The sequence below is a fragment of the Malaclemys terrapin genome, chromosome 14, assembly GCF_027887155.1.
Source record: "Malaclemys terrapin pileata isolate rMalTer1 chromosome 14, rMalTer1.hap1, whole genome shotgun sequence".
NCBI classification, from domain to species: domain Eukaryota; kingdom Metazoa; phylum Chordata; order Testudines; family Emydidae; genus Malaclemys; species Malaclemys terrapin.
Window position 1 is genome coordinate 43046889 of NC_071518.1, and position 17037 is coordinate 43063925.

General features: G+C 49.3%; 1 protein-coding gene across 2 annotated transcripts in view; it reads right to left on the reverse strand.

Moving 5' to 3' along the window:
* MLKL (mixed lineage kinase domain like pseudokinase) overlaps positions 1-15051 on the reverse strand; it is a 30927-nt gene extending 15876 nt beyond the window's left edge. For both annotated transcript variants that reach the window (XM_054048524.1, XM_054048523.1), the window contains exons 1-5: positions 14962-15051; positions 12095-12553; positions 9873-9989; positions 6441-6633; positions 4635-4732 (exon numbers count right to left, since the gene is read on the reverse strand). In XM_054048524.1, the coding sequence (XP_053904499.1) occupies positions 4635-4732; positions 6441-6633; positions 9873-9989; positions 12095-12551 (865 nt within the window). In that variant the 5' untranslated portion in view covers positions 12552-12553; positions 14962-15051. The remainder of the gene's footprint in view (positions 1-4634; positions 4733-6440; positions 6634-9872; positions 9990-12094; positions 12554-14961) is intronic.
* Positions 15052-17037: the final 1986 nt, after the last annotated feature.

The window sequence follows — 17037 nt, forward strand, 5'->3', positions numbered from 1 at the left end:
CTCTGTATCTCAAATCTTGTCTAACCCTGTTTAATGCTGGACAATGATTGGGTTATGTTTGGCGCATATATTCCATCTATATTCATACAACTTTATTGGGTCAAATGCTAAATGATGTTTAGTATAAAGAATGCTAAAGCAGCTTTTATTTTAGGTGACAGGGCACTGCTATGGGCCATGCACTCACTCTGGGCTTGGTCCCCCAGTGTCCCTTTTCCCTTGACATGCTTATGGTCACAAGGAATGAGTGGAAATGCATGAAAGAGTAATTGATGATGAACCTTTAATTATATTTAGCAAAGTATTATATTATATATAATTTTACTTAGCCTTATTCCATTAAATGGAGGTCTGTTTCCAACTCCTTCTCACTTTGGGCTCTCACATGTCCTGCTTACAAAGAGGACATCTGCTTGTGAACACCAACAGGTTTTGCCAGAAAATGTCCACCTCAGACTGGAATCTTCTACTATGATCTCAGATCAAGATACTGAATTATTGGTCCATGATGAGCTACAGCTGACATGCTGGAATCTCTGATTGGACACGAGTGTCCCATGCAGCAGAGTAGGCGATTCAGTGATCCCCACAAAACCTAATGCTAACTATGCAGAGAGAAGTGGGGGAGGATGTCTCTTGTACCACTAATGACATTTGGAGTTGTATCCTGCTCTCTTCCTAGTACTGGCCATCTAGAAAAGGGGAAGTGAAAGATTCCAAGCCTGAAGTACAACTCAGAGAGAGAAAAGACCAAACTTGCCCCACTGCATGTGAAAGAGCTCCAAGTTACATCTTATCATCGATAAAGCCACTGGTAAAAATCAGCTTTGTTCCAAACTAAGACCAATCACGTGAGCTAAAGAGTTTGAAAAGTAGAAGTTGCGAAAACCATTGTAGAGCAATTCAGGGAGGCTTGAATCACTTCAACACTTAGAGTATGTGTGTATCTCTTTGCAGATCACTTAGCTGTCCCCCAAAGTAAACACTAAATTCCTAAGGCTGTTCTTTAAACAGTAAGAGATCTCCAAACCAGGGTTGTTCTAAAGCCGCTACAAGCGTGGGACTCTATCAATCATCCTGTGTCTGTGCCAGGCTGTCAGAAAGATGCAGGCAATTGTGTTAAAATGGGGAGGGGAAATAGACTAGATCAGGGGTTCTCAAACTTCATTCTGACAACAAAGTTACTACATGACCCTGGGGAGCGGAAGGGAGTGGAGCCCGAGCCCTGCCTCCCTGGGTGTTGGGGAGAGGGGCCCATAGCCCGAGCCTCACGCGACAGGTCAGGGTGGAGTTCGGGCTTCAGCTTCTGCCTGGGTCCCAGCAAGTCTAATGTAGGCCCACTTTGGGGTCCTGACCCACAGTTTGAGCACTGCTGGACTAGATAAACCAAAGTTTGATGTAATTTCTGTGAAGAGTGAAGTTACTGGAAGACAGCAGCTCGAGAAGGAAGTTACCAGCAAATCCGTTTAAGAGCCGCACTTCCTTAAAAGGCAAGTAACAGGCTCTGAGCTAACTGGCTTAAATAAAAGGGAATGGCTTCTCCCCGTAACTTTCCTCTAAAACCTTAAGAATTGTTTTCTAAACTTGTTCAATATGAATTCATTACTAATTGTAGTAATTGGCGAACCAAATAAATTGAACCAGTGCGTTATTTCAATTACAACCTTAATTTGACCATTGTAAATTAGGTTAGTTCAATTAGAAGTTAAATTAAGCAGTGACATATGTTGCTTAAACTGATATTTTTTCACCAACTACTTGCTTAATCTTTTAGTGCATTCATAAGAGATACACTGAACTGGTTTGTGTCTCAAAACTTCAGTGCAGACAAAGTAATCTACATAGGGGAAAAAGGTAAAATCATTAAAGATAATTCATTAGCTCATTCTATAGTTTAGTTACTGATAGACCCAGCCCAGTTGGTAACAGCAGAGTAGCAGAAGGGAGATATACTGGCCACTGGATAAGTAGTTTTCTGTTCCCTAAGTGACCAGAGCAGGGGCTGCTCCAGGCTAATAGACCACCTGACTCCAATTAACCTGCTAAGAATCAGGTGAGGCAATTAAGCCTCTCTAATTAACTCTATAGCTATATAGAGCTATATAGACTATAGCTTCTACCAGAGGGGAGGGTCTCTGGACTGTTTCCTGACCCACAGGGTGAATCTGTGACGCGAGCAAATCTGCCAATAAGTGCAGGACCCACCAAGGTAGAGGAGGAACTTTGTCACATTACTTAAAATAACATTGCACTGTTCCTGTAGGAGACAGCTCCCAGTACCTTCCTTCTTGTGGAGTCTGAGCAAGGTTCAGCCACAGGCTGGCCCCATGTCACTTTGGGGAATGAAAAGCAGACACAGCTCAGCTCCAAGGTGACCCACTTTGCTGGATATGTACTATTGGAGTCATGAATTCCTGTGGAGAGGGTAGGGTGACCAGACGTCCCGATTTTATCGGGACCGTCCCGATATTTCCTTGTTTGTCCCGCGTCCCGACCGACATGCGGTCGGGACAACTGGACAAACAAGGAAATGCCCCGGAGCCTAGAGCCCGGAAGTGCTCGCACCCCCCCCCCCCCGCCCCGACTCTGCCCCCTCCTCCCCCGATTGGCTCCCTCCCCGAATCCCCGCCTCTTCCCCGGGCTCACCATTCCCCCTCCCTCCACAAGCGCTGGAGGGAGGCCCAGGAGACTCAGGGGAAGCGCGGGGCCGGGGTGAGTGAGAGCCCGGCCTGGCCCCGAGCAGGCAGGACTCAGTCGGGTGGTAGGGCGAGGAGGGGGGCGGCCCGCGGGGCCAGGCGGTGGCTGTTCTCACCCCCGGGCAGCGGGACTCGGGAGCAGCCGCTGCTGCAGCTCCCACTGCCGCGGGGGAGGAGGCGGCCATGGCGCTCCGCGGCTGCGGCGCCTCCGAACCCCCCGAGCCGGGGCCTGCTGCGGGGACCCAGCAGCGCGCACGCTGGGCCCAGCCCCTGGCCAGTCGCATCTGGGCTCTGTCCAGCTGGTGCAATCCCGCGGCGGCCCGGGGCGGAGGCATCGGCAGCCCAGCCCCGTTCGTTCCCCTGCGGGACCCGAGCGGGACGGGGGGGCTGGGGCCTGCTGCCCCCGCTCCGGGGCCGCCGCGGGATTGCACCAGCTGGGCAGCAGCCCAGACGCGACTGGCCAGGGGCTGGGCCCAGCGTGTGCACTGCTGGGTCCCTGCAGCAGGCCCCGGCTCGGGGGGTTCGGGGGCGCCAGAGCCGCAGCCGCGGAGCGCCATGGCCGCTTCCTCCCCCGCGGCAGTGGGAGCTGCAGCAGCGGCTGCTCCCGAGTCCCGCTGCCCGGGGGTGAGAACAGCCACCGCCTGGCCCCGCGGGCCGCCCCCCTCCTCTCCCTACCACCCGACTGAGTCCTGCCTGCTCGGGGCCAGGCCGGGCTCTCACTCACCCCGGCCCCGCGCTTCCCCTGAGTCTCCCGGGGCCTCCCTCCAGCGCTTGCGGAGGAAGGTTTTTTTTTTTTTTTTTGGCCCCGCCCCCCGCCATGCCCCCCCCCCGTCACACCCCCCCCCCTCCCCCCGCGTCCCGATATTTGTCTTTGGTGATCTGGTCACCCTAGGAGAGGGGTGGCCAGAGCAGGGCCCTATTCCTTCAGGTATTTTCTTGGCCATGCCAGCTGTGGTATTACATCATGGGCCTTCCATCCCTGTTGGCTGGCTTTGGCCATATCTCATCATACCCATCTGGACCGTGGCTGTATCACGTTTGATGTGACCAGTGTGGCCTGATGTCTGGACTCATAAATTCAGGCTGTCACGGAGTCACCGGGCGATGCTCTGGAACTACTCCATACGAAGCCAGTCAGGACTCTGGGGGAGCCTCCTCTCTTTGAGCAGACTGTCTCCAGGGCAAGAAGCTTACGCAGCTTCTACCTTCCTGGGTCTGACCTCGGAGCATTCAGCATCCCCTTCAACACCGTGTGATTCCCACAGTGAGTCTGCCCGGGCGGGCCTCCTGGGGAAGCCAGAGGGCCCCACACCCCAATTCCGCAGTCAGACATGACTCTCAGCTAGCCAGTAAAATAGAAGGTTTATTAGACGACAGGAACACAGTTCAAAACCGAGCTTGTAGATACAGAAACCGGACCCCTAAGTCAGGTCCATCTTGGGGGCAGGGAAGCCAGACCCTGGGGGTCTGGGCCTCCCTCTCTTTCCCCAGCCAACTCCAAACTGAAACTCTCCAGCCCCTCCTCTGGCCTTTGTCTCTTTCCCGGGCCAGGAGGCCACCTGATCTTTGTTCTCCAACACATTCAGTTGGTACCTTTGCAGGGGAGGGGCCCAGGACATCAGTTGCCAGGAGACAGGGTGTTGGCCATTCTCTGTGCAGACAGCATCACACTGGCCCTCTAGGGCTCTGCAACAATCACACACCCTTATCCCACCACCTAGATACTTGATACTTAAGACATGCATAGGGGAAACTGAGGCACCCACACAGTATTCGGAGAAAACATTAAGAACATTCCCACTTTGTCACACAGGCCCCTCCACTTGTGCAGCAGCAGGGGTGACAAATGCTGTGCTAGGAGATGGGTGCAAAGAGGTGAAATGGGAGCATGCGGTGGAGAGTCAGTGACTGAGATCCCACCACCCTGGGGTTCCTTACCTCTCTCGTCGATGCAGATACCGTACATACGAAGGATGTTCGGAGACTCAAACTTCTTCATGGTTTCAATCTCCTTCCTGAAAATCTCCCTCACCTTCCTGCAACAGGCAGTAGAGCAATCAGGCCTCTGGGCAGAGCAGGTCTGTGGGAGCTGGTGAGGCAGGGACAGCCCCCTCCTCCAATACAGTCCAACGGTGGGGCTAATCCCGGTGACATGGCCTCCAACCCCACTCCAGGCTTCCTCCCCAAGGCTGAAGTATAGCAGAGAGCAAACACACATATCCCCCTTTAACTGCATTTTGCTATCTTTCTAGTTCTCTAAACAGTAGCCACCTAAGGAGATCACTGGTTTCCTGCTCTGTGAGACTTCCCAGCATGCACCTTGCTAGTGACGTGGCAGCCATCACTCATTGGCACTGGAGCCCAGCGTCCATGCTTGTGAGGAGTAATGCACATCCATTCCCCTGGCATTTTCTTTTCAATACCCTTCACCCACCAGGGTTCCTTGAAAACTGCAGAGAACCTCTGAATATTGGGAGGAAGAAAGCAAACCACTCTCTCCCACATCCCCCTCCATAGCAGACGCTATGTCCGAAGATGAATGGCAGATGTGATGGCACCAGCAGAAGGAATGCTGGGATGTGTCAGCTGGTGAGTACTTGGGGCCTGATCTTTGGGGAAGGAAAACTAAGTTAAAAGGAGTAATGGGCTTAAATTCTCCCACAGCCTATCAACGTGGGCCTTCTGCATCCAACAAGGATGTTCTGTTTGTGTGTAAATTCCAATGAAGTCCCTTGGATCCATTTCCTGGAGCTGCAGTTTTTGGAAATCAGGTCCCATTGCATTTTCCAGGCTGACTAGGCGACAACCTCAGGATCCTGCCTGACATGCCCTCTCCCCACAGGACAAGTTCTAGTGTTTGAGTCGGGGTGGGCAAACCTTTTGGCAAAGGGCCACGTCTGGATATGGAAATTGTATGGCGGGCCATGAATGCTCACAAAATTGGGGGTTGGGGTGCAGGAGAGGGTGAGAACTCCAGCTAGGGGGAATCAGGGCTTGGGCAGGGTGTCGGGGCACGGGAAGGGGTCAGGGGGGCAGGGTCTGGGCGGCGCTTACCTCAAGCAGCTCCCAGAAGCAGCGGCATGTCCCCCCCTCTGGCTCCTACACGGAGGCACGGCCAGGCAGCGCTGCACGTCTGCAGGCACCACCCCTGCAGCTCCCATTAGCCACAGTTCCCAGCCAATGGGAACTGTGGGGGCGGTACTTGGGGCAGGGGCAGCATGTGGAGCGGAACCCCCTGGCTGCCCCTATGCATAGGAGCTGGAGACGGGACATGCTGCTGCTTCCAGGAGCCGTGCAGAGCCACAGCATGCACGAAGCGGGGCAAGCCCCCGACCCTGCTCCCTGGCTGGAGCTGGAGGGCTAGATTAAAACGTCTGAAGGGCCAGATGTAGCCCCTGGGCTGTAGTTTGCTCTCCCCTGGTTTGAGTTATTATAGTTAGATTGCTGCTTTTGGCTTCCTTCATCTTTGTGGTTCTTACTCCACCCTCCCTGCTATATAAAGGACTCTGGGATACGTGCAGTGTTGCATAACGCCAGACAGGCTCACACAGAGAGTAGCAGTGTTTTGCTATCAACTTTAGCAGGGAGGAAGCAAAGCTACTTTGTCAGTGGCCAGGTTGTCTCCCAGCTGAAGAGCCCCCTTTCTTCAGTATCAAGGCATTTCTCAATGATTGAGGGAGAGGATGACAGCAATCCCCTCCTCAGTAGTTACATTCTTGTTGGGACCTTCACTGAATAACTCACTCGGTGGAGGTGATCACAGGGTTTTTGAAGACTTTGATGGCAACAGGGTACTTGTAGAATTCTCCTTTGTAGAGCGTGTGGCTTTTGGAGTCCATCAGGAAGGTCCATGAGGTTTTAGTGAGATCCTCCATCCTAATCTCAGTGATTTCCTCTCTTGGAATAGCATTGTCCTTTTTCATGACTGCATCCTGCACTGGGACAAAGGGAAACAAAGAGAGGGAGTGTTAGATGATGTTCTTGATAAGAAATCTCTTCCTCTGTCTGTCTACAGCTACACTATGGAGTCCATGCCAGCACAGAGCCCTTTTGCTGATGCAGTGTACAATGACAGAAGGAGTTTTTCTGCTGGTGTAGAAATACCATCTCCCCAAATGACATTAACTATGTCAACAGCTTTCATCAGCATAGCTGTGTCTATACTGGGGTTTTTGTCAGCATAGCTGTGTCGGTCAGGGTGAGGTTTTCCCCCTCACATCCCTGACTGATATAGCTATGCTGATATAACTTTCAAGTGCAGACCAAGCCTCTCTCTGCCTTCCCAGCCTGTAGGAGAAATAACTTGCTTAGTTCATAATTTGTTGTATGGATGAAGACACTTGATCTAATCTAGCCAATGAGTTTTTATACTGTGCTCATCACAGCATCCAGATGTAATGATTCAATGGCATCTTGGGATGGTCTAGACAGTATTTGGTCCTGCCATGCGGGCAGGGGACTGGACTCGATGACCTCTCGAGGTCCCTTCCAGTCCTATAATCTATGAATCTATGAATCTTCCCACATATGTCCCTAGTTTGGAGACACAATGGCCTGTCATGATTTGTCTCTGGATAAACGAACGTGGGGTGGAGAGAGCTCCACATGTCCTATAAAGCTGCTATATGCAGTTGCAGCTGTACCATAATGGAGACCAAGACCTATGCAGTGAAATTTCAGGGCTTTTTCTCATAGACTGAGACTTTAAGGCCAGAAGGGACCATTATGAGTCAGCAGTGTGCCCTTGTTGCCAAGAAGGCTAACGGCATATTAGGCTGCATTAGTAGAAGCACTGCCAGCAGATCAAGGGAAGTGATTATTCGGCACGGGTGAGGCCACATCTGGAGTATTGCATCCAGTTTTGGGCCCCTCACTACAGAAAGGATGTGAACAAATTGGAAAGAGTCCAGCGGAGGGCAACAAAAATGATCAGGGGGCTGGGGCACATGACTTATGAGGAGAGGCTGAGGGAACTGGGCTTGTTTAGTCTGCAGAAGAGAAGAGTGAGGGGGGGATTTGATAGCAGCCTTCAACTACCTAAAGGGAGGGTTCCAAAAAGGATCGAGCTTGGCAGTTCTCAGTGGTGGCAGACGACAGAACAAGGAGCAATGGTCTCAAGTTGCAGTGGGGGAGGTCTAGGTTGGCTATTAGGAAACAGTTTCACTAGGAGGGTGGTGAAGTACTGGAATGGGTTGCCTAGGGGATGGTGGAATCTCCATCCTTAGAGGTTTTTAAGGCCCTGCTTGACAGAGCCCTGGCTGGGATGATTTAGTTGGTGTTGGTCCTGCTTTGAGCAGGGGGTTGGACTAGATGACCTCCTGAGGTCTCTTCCAACCCTAATCTTCTATGATTCTGTGATCATCTAGTCTGACCTCCTGCACATCGCAGGCCCATAACCTCTGGCTGAGTGACTGAAGTCCACAAATCTTGATTTAAAGACTTCATGTTATAGAGAATCCACCATTTACTCTAGTTCGAACCAGCAAGTGACCCATGCCCCATGCTGCAGAGGAAAGTGAAAACACTCCAGGGTCCCTGCCAATCTGACCATGGGGAAAATACCTTCTCAACCTCACTTATAGCAATCAGTTAGACCCTGAGCATGTTGGCGAGACTCACCAGCCAGACACCTGTAGAAAAAATTCGCTGTAGTAACTCAGAGCCTGCCCCATCTAGTGTCCCATCTCCTACTATTGGAGATTTGCTAACAGCAGTAGTGCATGGGCTATATGCCACATTGTAGGCAATCTCATCATACTATCATCTCTATAAACTTATCACGCTCAGCCTTGAAACAAGCTAAGTTCTTGGCCCCCAGTGTTCCCTTGGGAGGCTGTTCCAGAACCTCACTCTTCTGATGGTAAGAAACCTTTGTCTAATTTCAAGCCTAAATTTGTTGATGGCCAGTTTATAGCCATTTGTTCTTGTGCCAACACTGACCCTTAAGTTAAACAACTTCTCTCCCTCCCTAGTATTTATCTAGCTGATCTATTTATAGACAGCAATTATATCTCCTCTCTGCCTTTGTTTTGTTAGGCTGAAGAAGCCAAGCTCCTTGAGTCTCCTCTCTTAAGTTAGGTTTTCCATTCCTCAGATCATCCTAGTACCCTTCTCTGCTCCTTTTTCAGTTTGAATTCATCTTTCTTAAGCATGGGAGACCAGAACTGCACACAGTATTCCAGGTGAGGTCTCACCAGTGCTTTGTATAATGGCAATAACACTTCCCTGTCTCTACTGGCAATATCTCGCTTGCTGCATCCTAGGATTGATTTAGCCTTTTTCACAGCACATCACATTGGCAGCTTATAGTCACCCTGTGATCAACCCATACACCCAGGTCTTTCTCCACCTCTGTCACTTCCATCTGATATGTCCCCAGCTTATAGCAATAATTCAAGTAGTTAGTCCGTAAGTGCATGAGCTTGCACTTTGGACTATCAAATTTCCTCCCATTTCTATTACTCCTGCTATCATTAAAAGCACATCTATTCCTGCTTTCTCTCCTATCATAAGTCACTAATGCCCAATATCAAGAAGGTACCAGAACTATATTGCAGGAGCTGGGTCTCAGGAGCTAGCTTAGTAGGCTGGGGGTGATGCTGTGCCCTGCCAGGTGGGAACTGCTGAGTCTGCTTGTGTCTGGCTCTTAGCACTGACAAGACATAAAGGAGCAAACTGAAGTCACATCATTGACGACTCAGGGTGGCCAGCAGGGAGCAGTACTGAAACTCCTTGAAGGTGGTTCAGCCCTGCCCTCCTGGAAGGGGTGGGGGGAGGGATGCAAAGGCAGCACAGATGCTTTGTCACAGTGGAGAGATCTAGCCTTTAATGATTCGTCCCATCACATTCCCCATCATGGTACCCACACTGGGGAAGGCTTCTGCTGTGGGGAGGATGATGACCTTGGATGGATGTTGTGTGGGGTTTTGCAGGCTTGACAAGGTAAATAAGGAGCCATCCAGCATGGGGAGCAGAGCTGAGTTTGGAAGGTGCCCACGGAGGCATCAAGTACTCCACCTATTCTTAAACTGATCTATCAGGACTGCAAATCCCTCCAGTGAATGTGCTGCCCCTGAGCCTGGAGGATGAATCTGCAATTCATTGTCAACAGTTCACAACCCACCCTTTCCCTGGGAGGGGTGTGCCCAAGGGGAGAGAGGCCTGCTGGTAACTTACACTTTTGCATCATTTGGCGAACTTCTTCCACCCTGCTTCCCACATCCTCCACCTTTGTTCCCACATGTCTGACATCACTGTGGACGTTATCCACTGCATCTTTGGTCACTGTACTTCCTAGGGGAAAGGAAGAAGCAGAAAGTCAAGGTCGTTAAAGGAACTTGTGGGACGGATGCTTGTTGCATGGCATATGACCCTTCCACATGGTCTGGGCACCAGGGGACTGACTGGGTGTGCCCTCAGACTGGGCTGTGTGGGCTACCAGAGAGGTTTAGTGGGACTGGCCTTTCGCGCTGTTAAATTTTCACCCGGCTTAAAGTGCAGTTCTGCTCTGAAAAGTGACTCCATGAGAATGGCCCTGCCGGGCTCCTTGTTTATTTTCTCTTAGCAACTCCAGAGCCAGTGTGCTTAGTGTAGAAGGGGAAAATATCTGCCTTGCAAACTTGGATCTGAGAATCACGCTAGGCTCTTCCCTTCTTCCATGTCAACACTTCCATGAGAAGTGGGCTGTAGCCCACGAAAGCTTATGCTCAAATAAATTTGTTAGTCTCTAAGGTGCCACAAGTACTCCTGTTCTTTTTGCGGATACAGACTAACACAGCCGCTACTCTGAAACATGTCAACACTGAGACTCAAAGTCCTGCCAGCCAAATTAGGATCTCAGCAACACCTGTCCCAGCCCAATTGTCTTCAGTGTAACTGACTGGAACATAGTAAATAATGCAGCCAATCTATCCATTTTCTCAGACACCTCTCACCATGGTACCTAAGCACTGATGCAGAAGAAGGAATCAACTCCAGCTCCTTCTCCCATAGCTGTGTTGATTCAGCAGGGCCAACGCAGAAGTAAAAAGCAAAAGAACGTATCATTGTCAGCATAATAATCTGGCTCCGATACACAGAGGCAGCAGATCTGCTGAATGTGAAGGGGCCATTTTTTCATCATGGCTTTTCAGAGTAGAACTGTGCTATACAAGGCAGCTATTGCCCCCTCCATCACTGTGCCAGGTCTTAGAAAGCTGCCAGCCCCCAATATCTTTTGGAATGTTTGAGGGTGGCATTTTTAATAGCACTTTTGTAATTTAGGAGACCACTGAAAGTCAATGGGACTTGGATCTCCTAGGTTACATAGACTTTTGTGAAAATCCCACCCTCCAGCACCAGTCACTTCCTGGTTCACATCTGACAAACATCTCCTCCTTGTGGGCCATTATTTTGCTACTTTAAAACCTGAATCTGCAGCTGCAAGGTCACAGCTTAGCGCTGTGCTTCCCACCACCCCAGTCCAACCCCAGCCCCTTCTGGACCTGGAGTGTATCACTTCAGAGAAGCCAGAGTCCTGAGGTTTCTCTTAGATTCAGAGATTCCAAGGCCAGAAGGGACCATTGTGATCATCTAGTCTGATCCTCTGTAGAGCACAGGCCAGAGACCTGCCCCACAATACTCCCTAGGGCAGATCTTTTAGGGAAATATGCCATCTTGGTTTTAAAATTGTCTGATGGAGAATCCACCATGACCCCAGGTAAATTGTTCCAATGGTTAATTAATCTTGCTTAATTAACTCCTTATTTCCATTTGAATTTGTCTGGCTTCAACTCCCAACCATTGGATCGTGTTAGAGCTTTCTCTGCTAGACTGAAGAGCCTGTTATTAAATATTTGTTCCCCATCTAGGTCCTTATAGATGGTAATCAAGTCATCCCTTAACTTTCTCTTTGATAAAATACACAGATTGAGCTCCCTGAGTCTATCACTATCAGGCAGGTTTTCTAATCCTTTAATCATTCTTGTGGCTCTTCTCTGACCCCTCTGCAATTTATCAACATCCTTCTTCAGTTGTTTGGCACTAGAACTGGACACAAGATTCCAGCAGTGGTCACACCAGTGCCATGTGTAGTAGGTACCAGTGCCCTCTAGCCTGTCAATAGATCTGCTGGTACAGTTGGACCAAGGGTAGAGGAATAGCTCTGGGTCCTGTGCTCTTGAAGGGCTCACAGAAGTGGTAGAACCGCATCACCAACATCACAATAATGTGACACAAACGGCACATCATTGATCTGGGTCCCTTGTAGTCTTAACCTGTTCCTGTTTGAATGTGCAACCCTCAGGCCAAAGCTGAAACTTGCAGCAGCCAGGGGAAGTGGAGCTAGACACGCTGGCTCCAGCCATCCCAGCTAATTCCCAACTGTAAGGTACGTGAGAGTCTTAAAAATGCCTATTCACTTGTGAGCAGCTCCTCCCAGAGGGCTTTGTCATCCTTGGTGTCCTGGCTGTCCTCCCTGCTGCGGGTGTCTCGCTGAAAGGTCTCGAGGAAGGACTGTTTATGCTCAGCCTGAAGCAGGAGTGAGAGCCCTTGAGCAGCATCCCCAAGGCGCTCGTTCACCCGTGCAAACTCTTCCATGACATCGCTGGCTTTCAGGAACTTCTGCAGCCAGTTCGTCTGGCTGTACTTCTTCACCAGCTCCTGGGCCTTCTCCAAGGTCTCCAGCAGCTGCTGCAGCGTCTCTTCTACCTGGGAGGAGATTTGTTTTGGAGGCTGTGCCCTGAGGACCTCCACAGGCCTCAGCAGGATGCGAACGCGGTACACAAGACGGCGGCACTGGTGTTTACAGCACTTCACTTGTTCGCACTGGGCGTAGATGATGTGGGCCACACTCAGGACCTTCTCTACTACCTCCATATCTGAAAGGAATGGGATTCATCCATCAATAACTTGCCATTCCCTGTGCTGGGGATTCCTAGCTCCCAAGACCAGAAGGGACCATTATGACATCTACTATAACCTGCTGTATCACACAGGCCTACCTCCTAATAACTGCTGTTTGAGATAGAGCATCCATCCAACCTTGACTTAAAAATGGCCAGTGATGGCAAATCCCCCACCCCTTTGACATGGAAAGAGGATGTTATTTTCCTTTAATGCTTTTGTTTGAAGTGATAGGATTTATATTAGATAAATCCCCTCTCAGTTCCTTCTTACCTTTAGGTGCAAGTGCCTTCTCCTCTGCAATCCCTGCCGTGTGGAACAGCCTCCCTGTACCTGTGCCTCACTGACTAGTGACACCTGAACCTCCCAGGGAGCTGAAATTCAGGCCTATGCAGAGGGCTAGCATGAGCCCCAGTGTTCTGCTTAAGCCCAACCTAAGTCCTCAGGGTGCCATGGGCTTGTGCAGGCTTTCACCCCAGGTTTGCAGTTGGGGTTCATTTTGGATGAGCCTGTTAGCAGCCAGCTTCTTCTGCCGATTTAGTCTGAGCCACCCAACCCTTTTGAGGCTGGTAGTAGAAGCCCTATGCACCAACCAAGGCAGGAACTGCAAGGGCCAAAGATGTGTCCAAATATTTCAAAACCTTAGCTGTAGAACTGGACAAGGGCCAGGATTGGGCATCCTGTTCACTTACCACATTGGCATGTCTACATTTTAAACACACACACTTTTTGCAAGCACAATTCTAAAAATCAGGCCTCAGAGATTAGAGGGGGTGAAAGGGTTTCTGATATTTATGTTTTCCCAGACCAATCTGCCCATTCCTCATAGACTTTTCCAGACAGACTCTGAAAATACCTTTGCCTAGCATGTGTTTTATATCTCTCCCTCCCTCCCTTATTCTTATAACAGAGCACTTTACTTTATTTACCATACGTCTTCACAGTTGCGTTTTAGATATCATGTACTATATTCTATCATGTCTCACCATGTTTTGCGCTGCTGCTAGGAAATATGCTCTGCGTAGGAAGGCTATTAATTGACACATGAATGCACTGTACTCTATAGCTGACACTATGCTACACCAATGCAGTGTCAAGGTTACTGAGTTACATTCTCAAGACAAAAGAGGGTCCTGTGGCACCTTTGAGACTAACAGAAGTATTGGAGCATAAACTTTTGTGGGTAAGAACCTCACTTCTTCAGATGCAAGACTTGCATCTGAAGAAGTGAGGTTCTTACCCATGAAAGCTTATGCTCCAATACTTCTGTTAGTCTTAAAGGTGCCATAGGACCCTCTGTTACTTTTTACAGATTCAGACTAACACGGCTACCCCTCTGATACTTGATTCTCAAAACAAACACGTTTGCTGTGCCTTGGACATTCCCTCCAGGAGGCTGCACACCCTGCTTGCTGTGTGACTTGCTATAGGATGACTTTATCTTTCATTGTTCAAAGCAGTAATAGCCTCCAGGGGCCAGATCCTCAGCTGGTGTAAATCATTATTGTTTTCAATGAAATTACACTGATTTACACTAACTGAAAGTCTGGTCTGATTTGCCCCTCTATGCACTCCCCACTCATTTTTGTAATCAGGTGAAACTCACCGCGGAGTCAGTGGGTGTTTAGCCCAAGTCAGTACAGAATAAGGACCTCAGGGACTTGGCCATCATCAAAACGAATAGACCACATGTGCCCTTTTATCAGGGGGCCTGCTTTGCTGCCATCCGCCCACCCTTCCTCCCAGACAAATGTGCACTGGGTGAGGCGTATTCCCTGTGAAGCCTGTCACTAGCAGGCCATACGGTCACAACTGAGTAATGCTTTGCTCCATGCTGGCCCTCTGAGGGCACAGTATGCCCCTGCTTAGCCACCCCTTTTCTCAGCCATTATTTGCATGTTAGGAGCCCACCCCCAGGGACCGGCTCACCAGAATCCCAGGCAGCCTTTCTGGCTGCTTTCCCTTCTGTTGACCATCTGCCTTCTCTTTCACTTTTGATGCTAACCAAAGGGGTTACAGCCAGAAGAGACTCCTCCAAAGTGGCACAGGAAAGAGAGAGCTGGCTGGAAGCAGCCGTAGCCCATCCCAGGAGCCTGCCTGGCTCTAATAACTCCGTACTTTGTGTCTCGGTCAGGGCAGAGGTTGAACAGAAGCATTTTAAAATTGTAACTGTAAAATTGGCTGTATTTTAAAGAATCCTTATTGCGGTTGCAGGAACAAACCATCCGGACGTGTAGAAAGAATAGTAAATATGTCAGGCAACCAGCTTGGCTTAACAGTGAAAATTGTAACCAGTTTCTCTTTCCCTCAGAGATTAGCCTGGCACTTCCCAGTTCGAAGCTCCTTCCTCTCTTTAACGTAGCAATCAAACAGCCAAACTTACCTGATCCCCTGCCAAGCTATTTCTGTCCTTGATCCCGTCTCTTGAGAGACCTACCGAGGATCATAGTAAACTTTCGAGAAAGTCCCTCTGCTTGTCTCTCTCCCAGTTTGGCCCCTCCTCCCTGACGAAAGTTTAGGATTATGCAATTCTGCAAATCTGTTTCCTCTTTTACAGCCATCAATGGGCGGAATCTAGTGGCTTTTCTTTTCATGCAGGAAGTTGTCTGTGGCTCTTCTCGCTCTGGCCCTCAAGAAAAAAGGGACAGGGCAGATCGCATCACTCATTTGTTGTTGCTGTTTTTAAATAAAAGTGTGTGGTAAGAAATAATGCAGGAGGAAAAGCTAATTTAACAAGGACCTAGTTAGAGACCGGTTTCAGAGTAGCAGCCGTGTTAGTCTGTATCCGCAAAAAGAAGAACAGGAGTACTTGTGGCACCTTAGAGACTAACAAATTTATTAGAGCATAAAACTCCCTGACAAAGCACAGGAACAAATCTGTACAGACACATGCCTAGAACCCCGACCAGGGGTATTCTATTTGCTACCCAAGATCCATAAACCTGGATATCCTGGACGCCCCATCATCTCAGGCATTGGCACCCTAACATCAGGCTTGTCTGGTTATGTAGACTCTCTCCTCAGACCCTACACTCCCAGCACTCCCAGCTATCTTCGAGACACCACTGAATTCCTGAGGAAACTACAATCCATCGGTGATCTTCCAGAAAACACCATCCTGGCCACTATGGACGTAGAAGCCCTCTACACCAATATTCCACACAAAGATGGACTACAAGCTATCAGGAACAGTATCCCTGATAATGTCACAGCTAACCTGGTGGCTGAACTTTGTGATTTTGTCCTCACCCACAACTATTTCACATTTGGGGACAATATATACCTTCAAGTCAGCGGCACTGCTATGGGTACCCGCATGGCCCCACAATATGCCAACATTTTTATGGCTGACTTAGAACAACGCTTCCTTAGCTCTCGTCCCCTAACGCCCCTACTCTACTTGCGCTACATTGATGACATCTTCATCATCTGGACCCATGGAAAAGAAGCCCTTGAGGAATTTCACCATGATTTCAATAATTTCCATCCCACTATCAACCTCAGCCTAGATCAATCCACACAAGCGGTCCATTTCCTGGACACTACTGTGCTAATAAGCGATGGTCACATAAATACCACCCTATACCGGAAACCTACTGACCGCTACACTTACCTATATGCCTCCAGCTTCCATCCAAGACACACCACACGATCCATTGTCTATAGCCAAGCTCTAAGATATAACCGCATTTGCTCCAATCCCTCGGATAGAGACACGCACCTACAAGATCTCTATCAAGCATTCTTAAAACTACAATACCCACCTGCTGAAGTGAAAAAACAGATTGACAGAGCCAGACGAGTACCCAGAAGTCACCTCCTACAAGACAGGCCCAACAAAGAAAATAACAGAACACCACTAGCTGTCACCTTCAGCCCCCAACTAAAACCTCTCCAGCGCATCATCAGAGATCTACAACCTATCCTGAAAGATGATCCTTTACTCTCACAGATCTTGGGAGACAGACCTGTCCTCGCTTACAGACAACCCCCCAACCTAAAGCATATACTTACCAGCAACCACACATCACTGAACAAAACCACTAACCCAGGAACCTATCCTTGTAACAAACCCCGATGCCAACTCTGTCCACATATCTATTCAAGTGACATCATCATAGGACCTAATCACATCAGCCATACCATCAGGGGCTCGTTCACCTGCACATCTACCAATGTGATATATGCCATCATGTGCCAGCAATGCCCCTCTGCCATGTACATTGGCCAAACCGGACAGTCTCTACGCAAAAGAATTAATGGACACAAATCTGACATCAGGAATCATAATACTCAAAAGCCAGTGGGAGAACACTTTAACCTGTCTGGTCATTCAGTGACAGACCTGCGGGTGGCTATATTACAACAGAAAAACTTCAAAAACAGACTCCAACGAGAGACTGCTGAGCTAGAATTGATATGCAAACTAGACACAATCAACTCCGGTTTGAATAAGGAC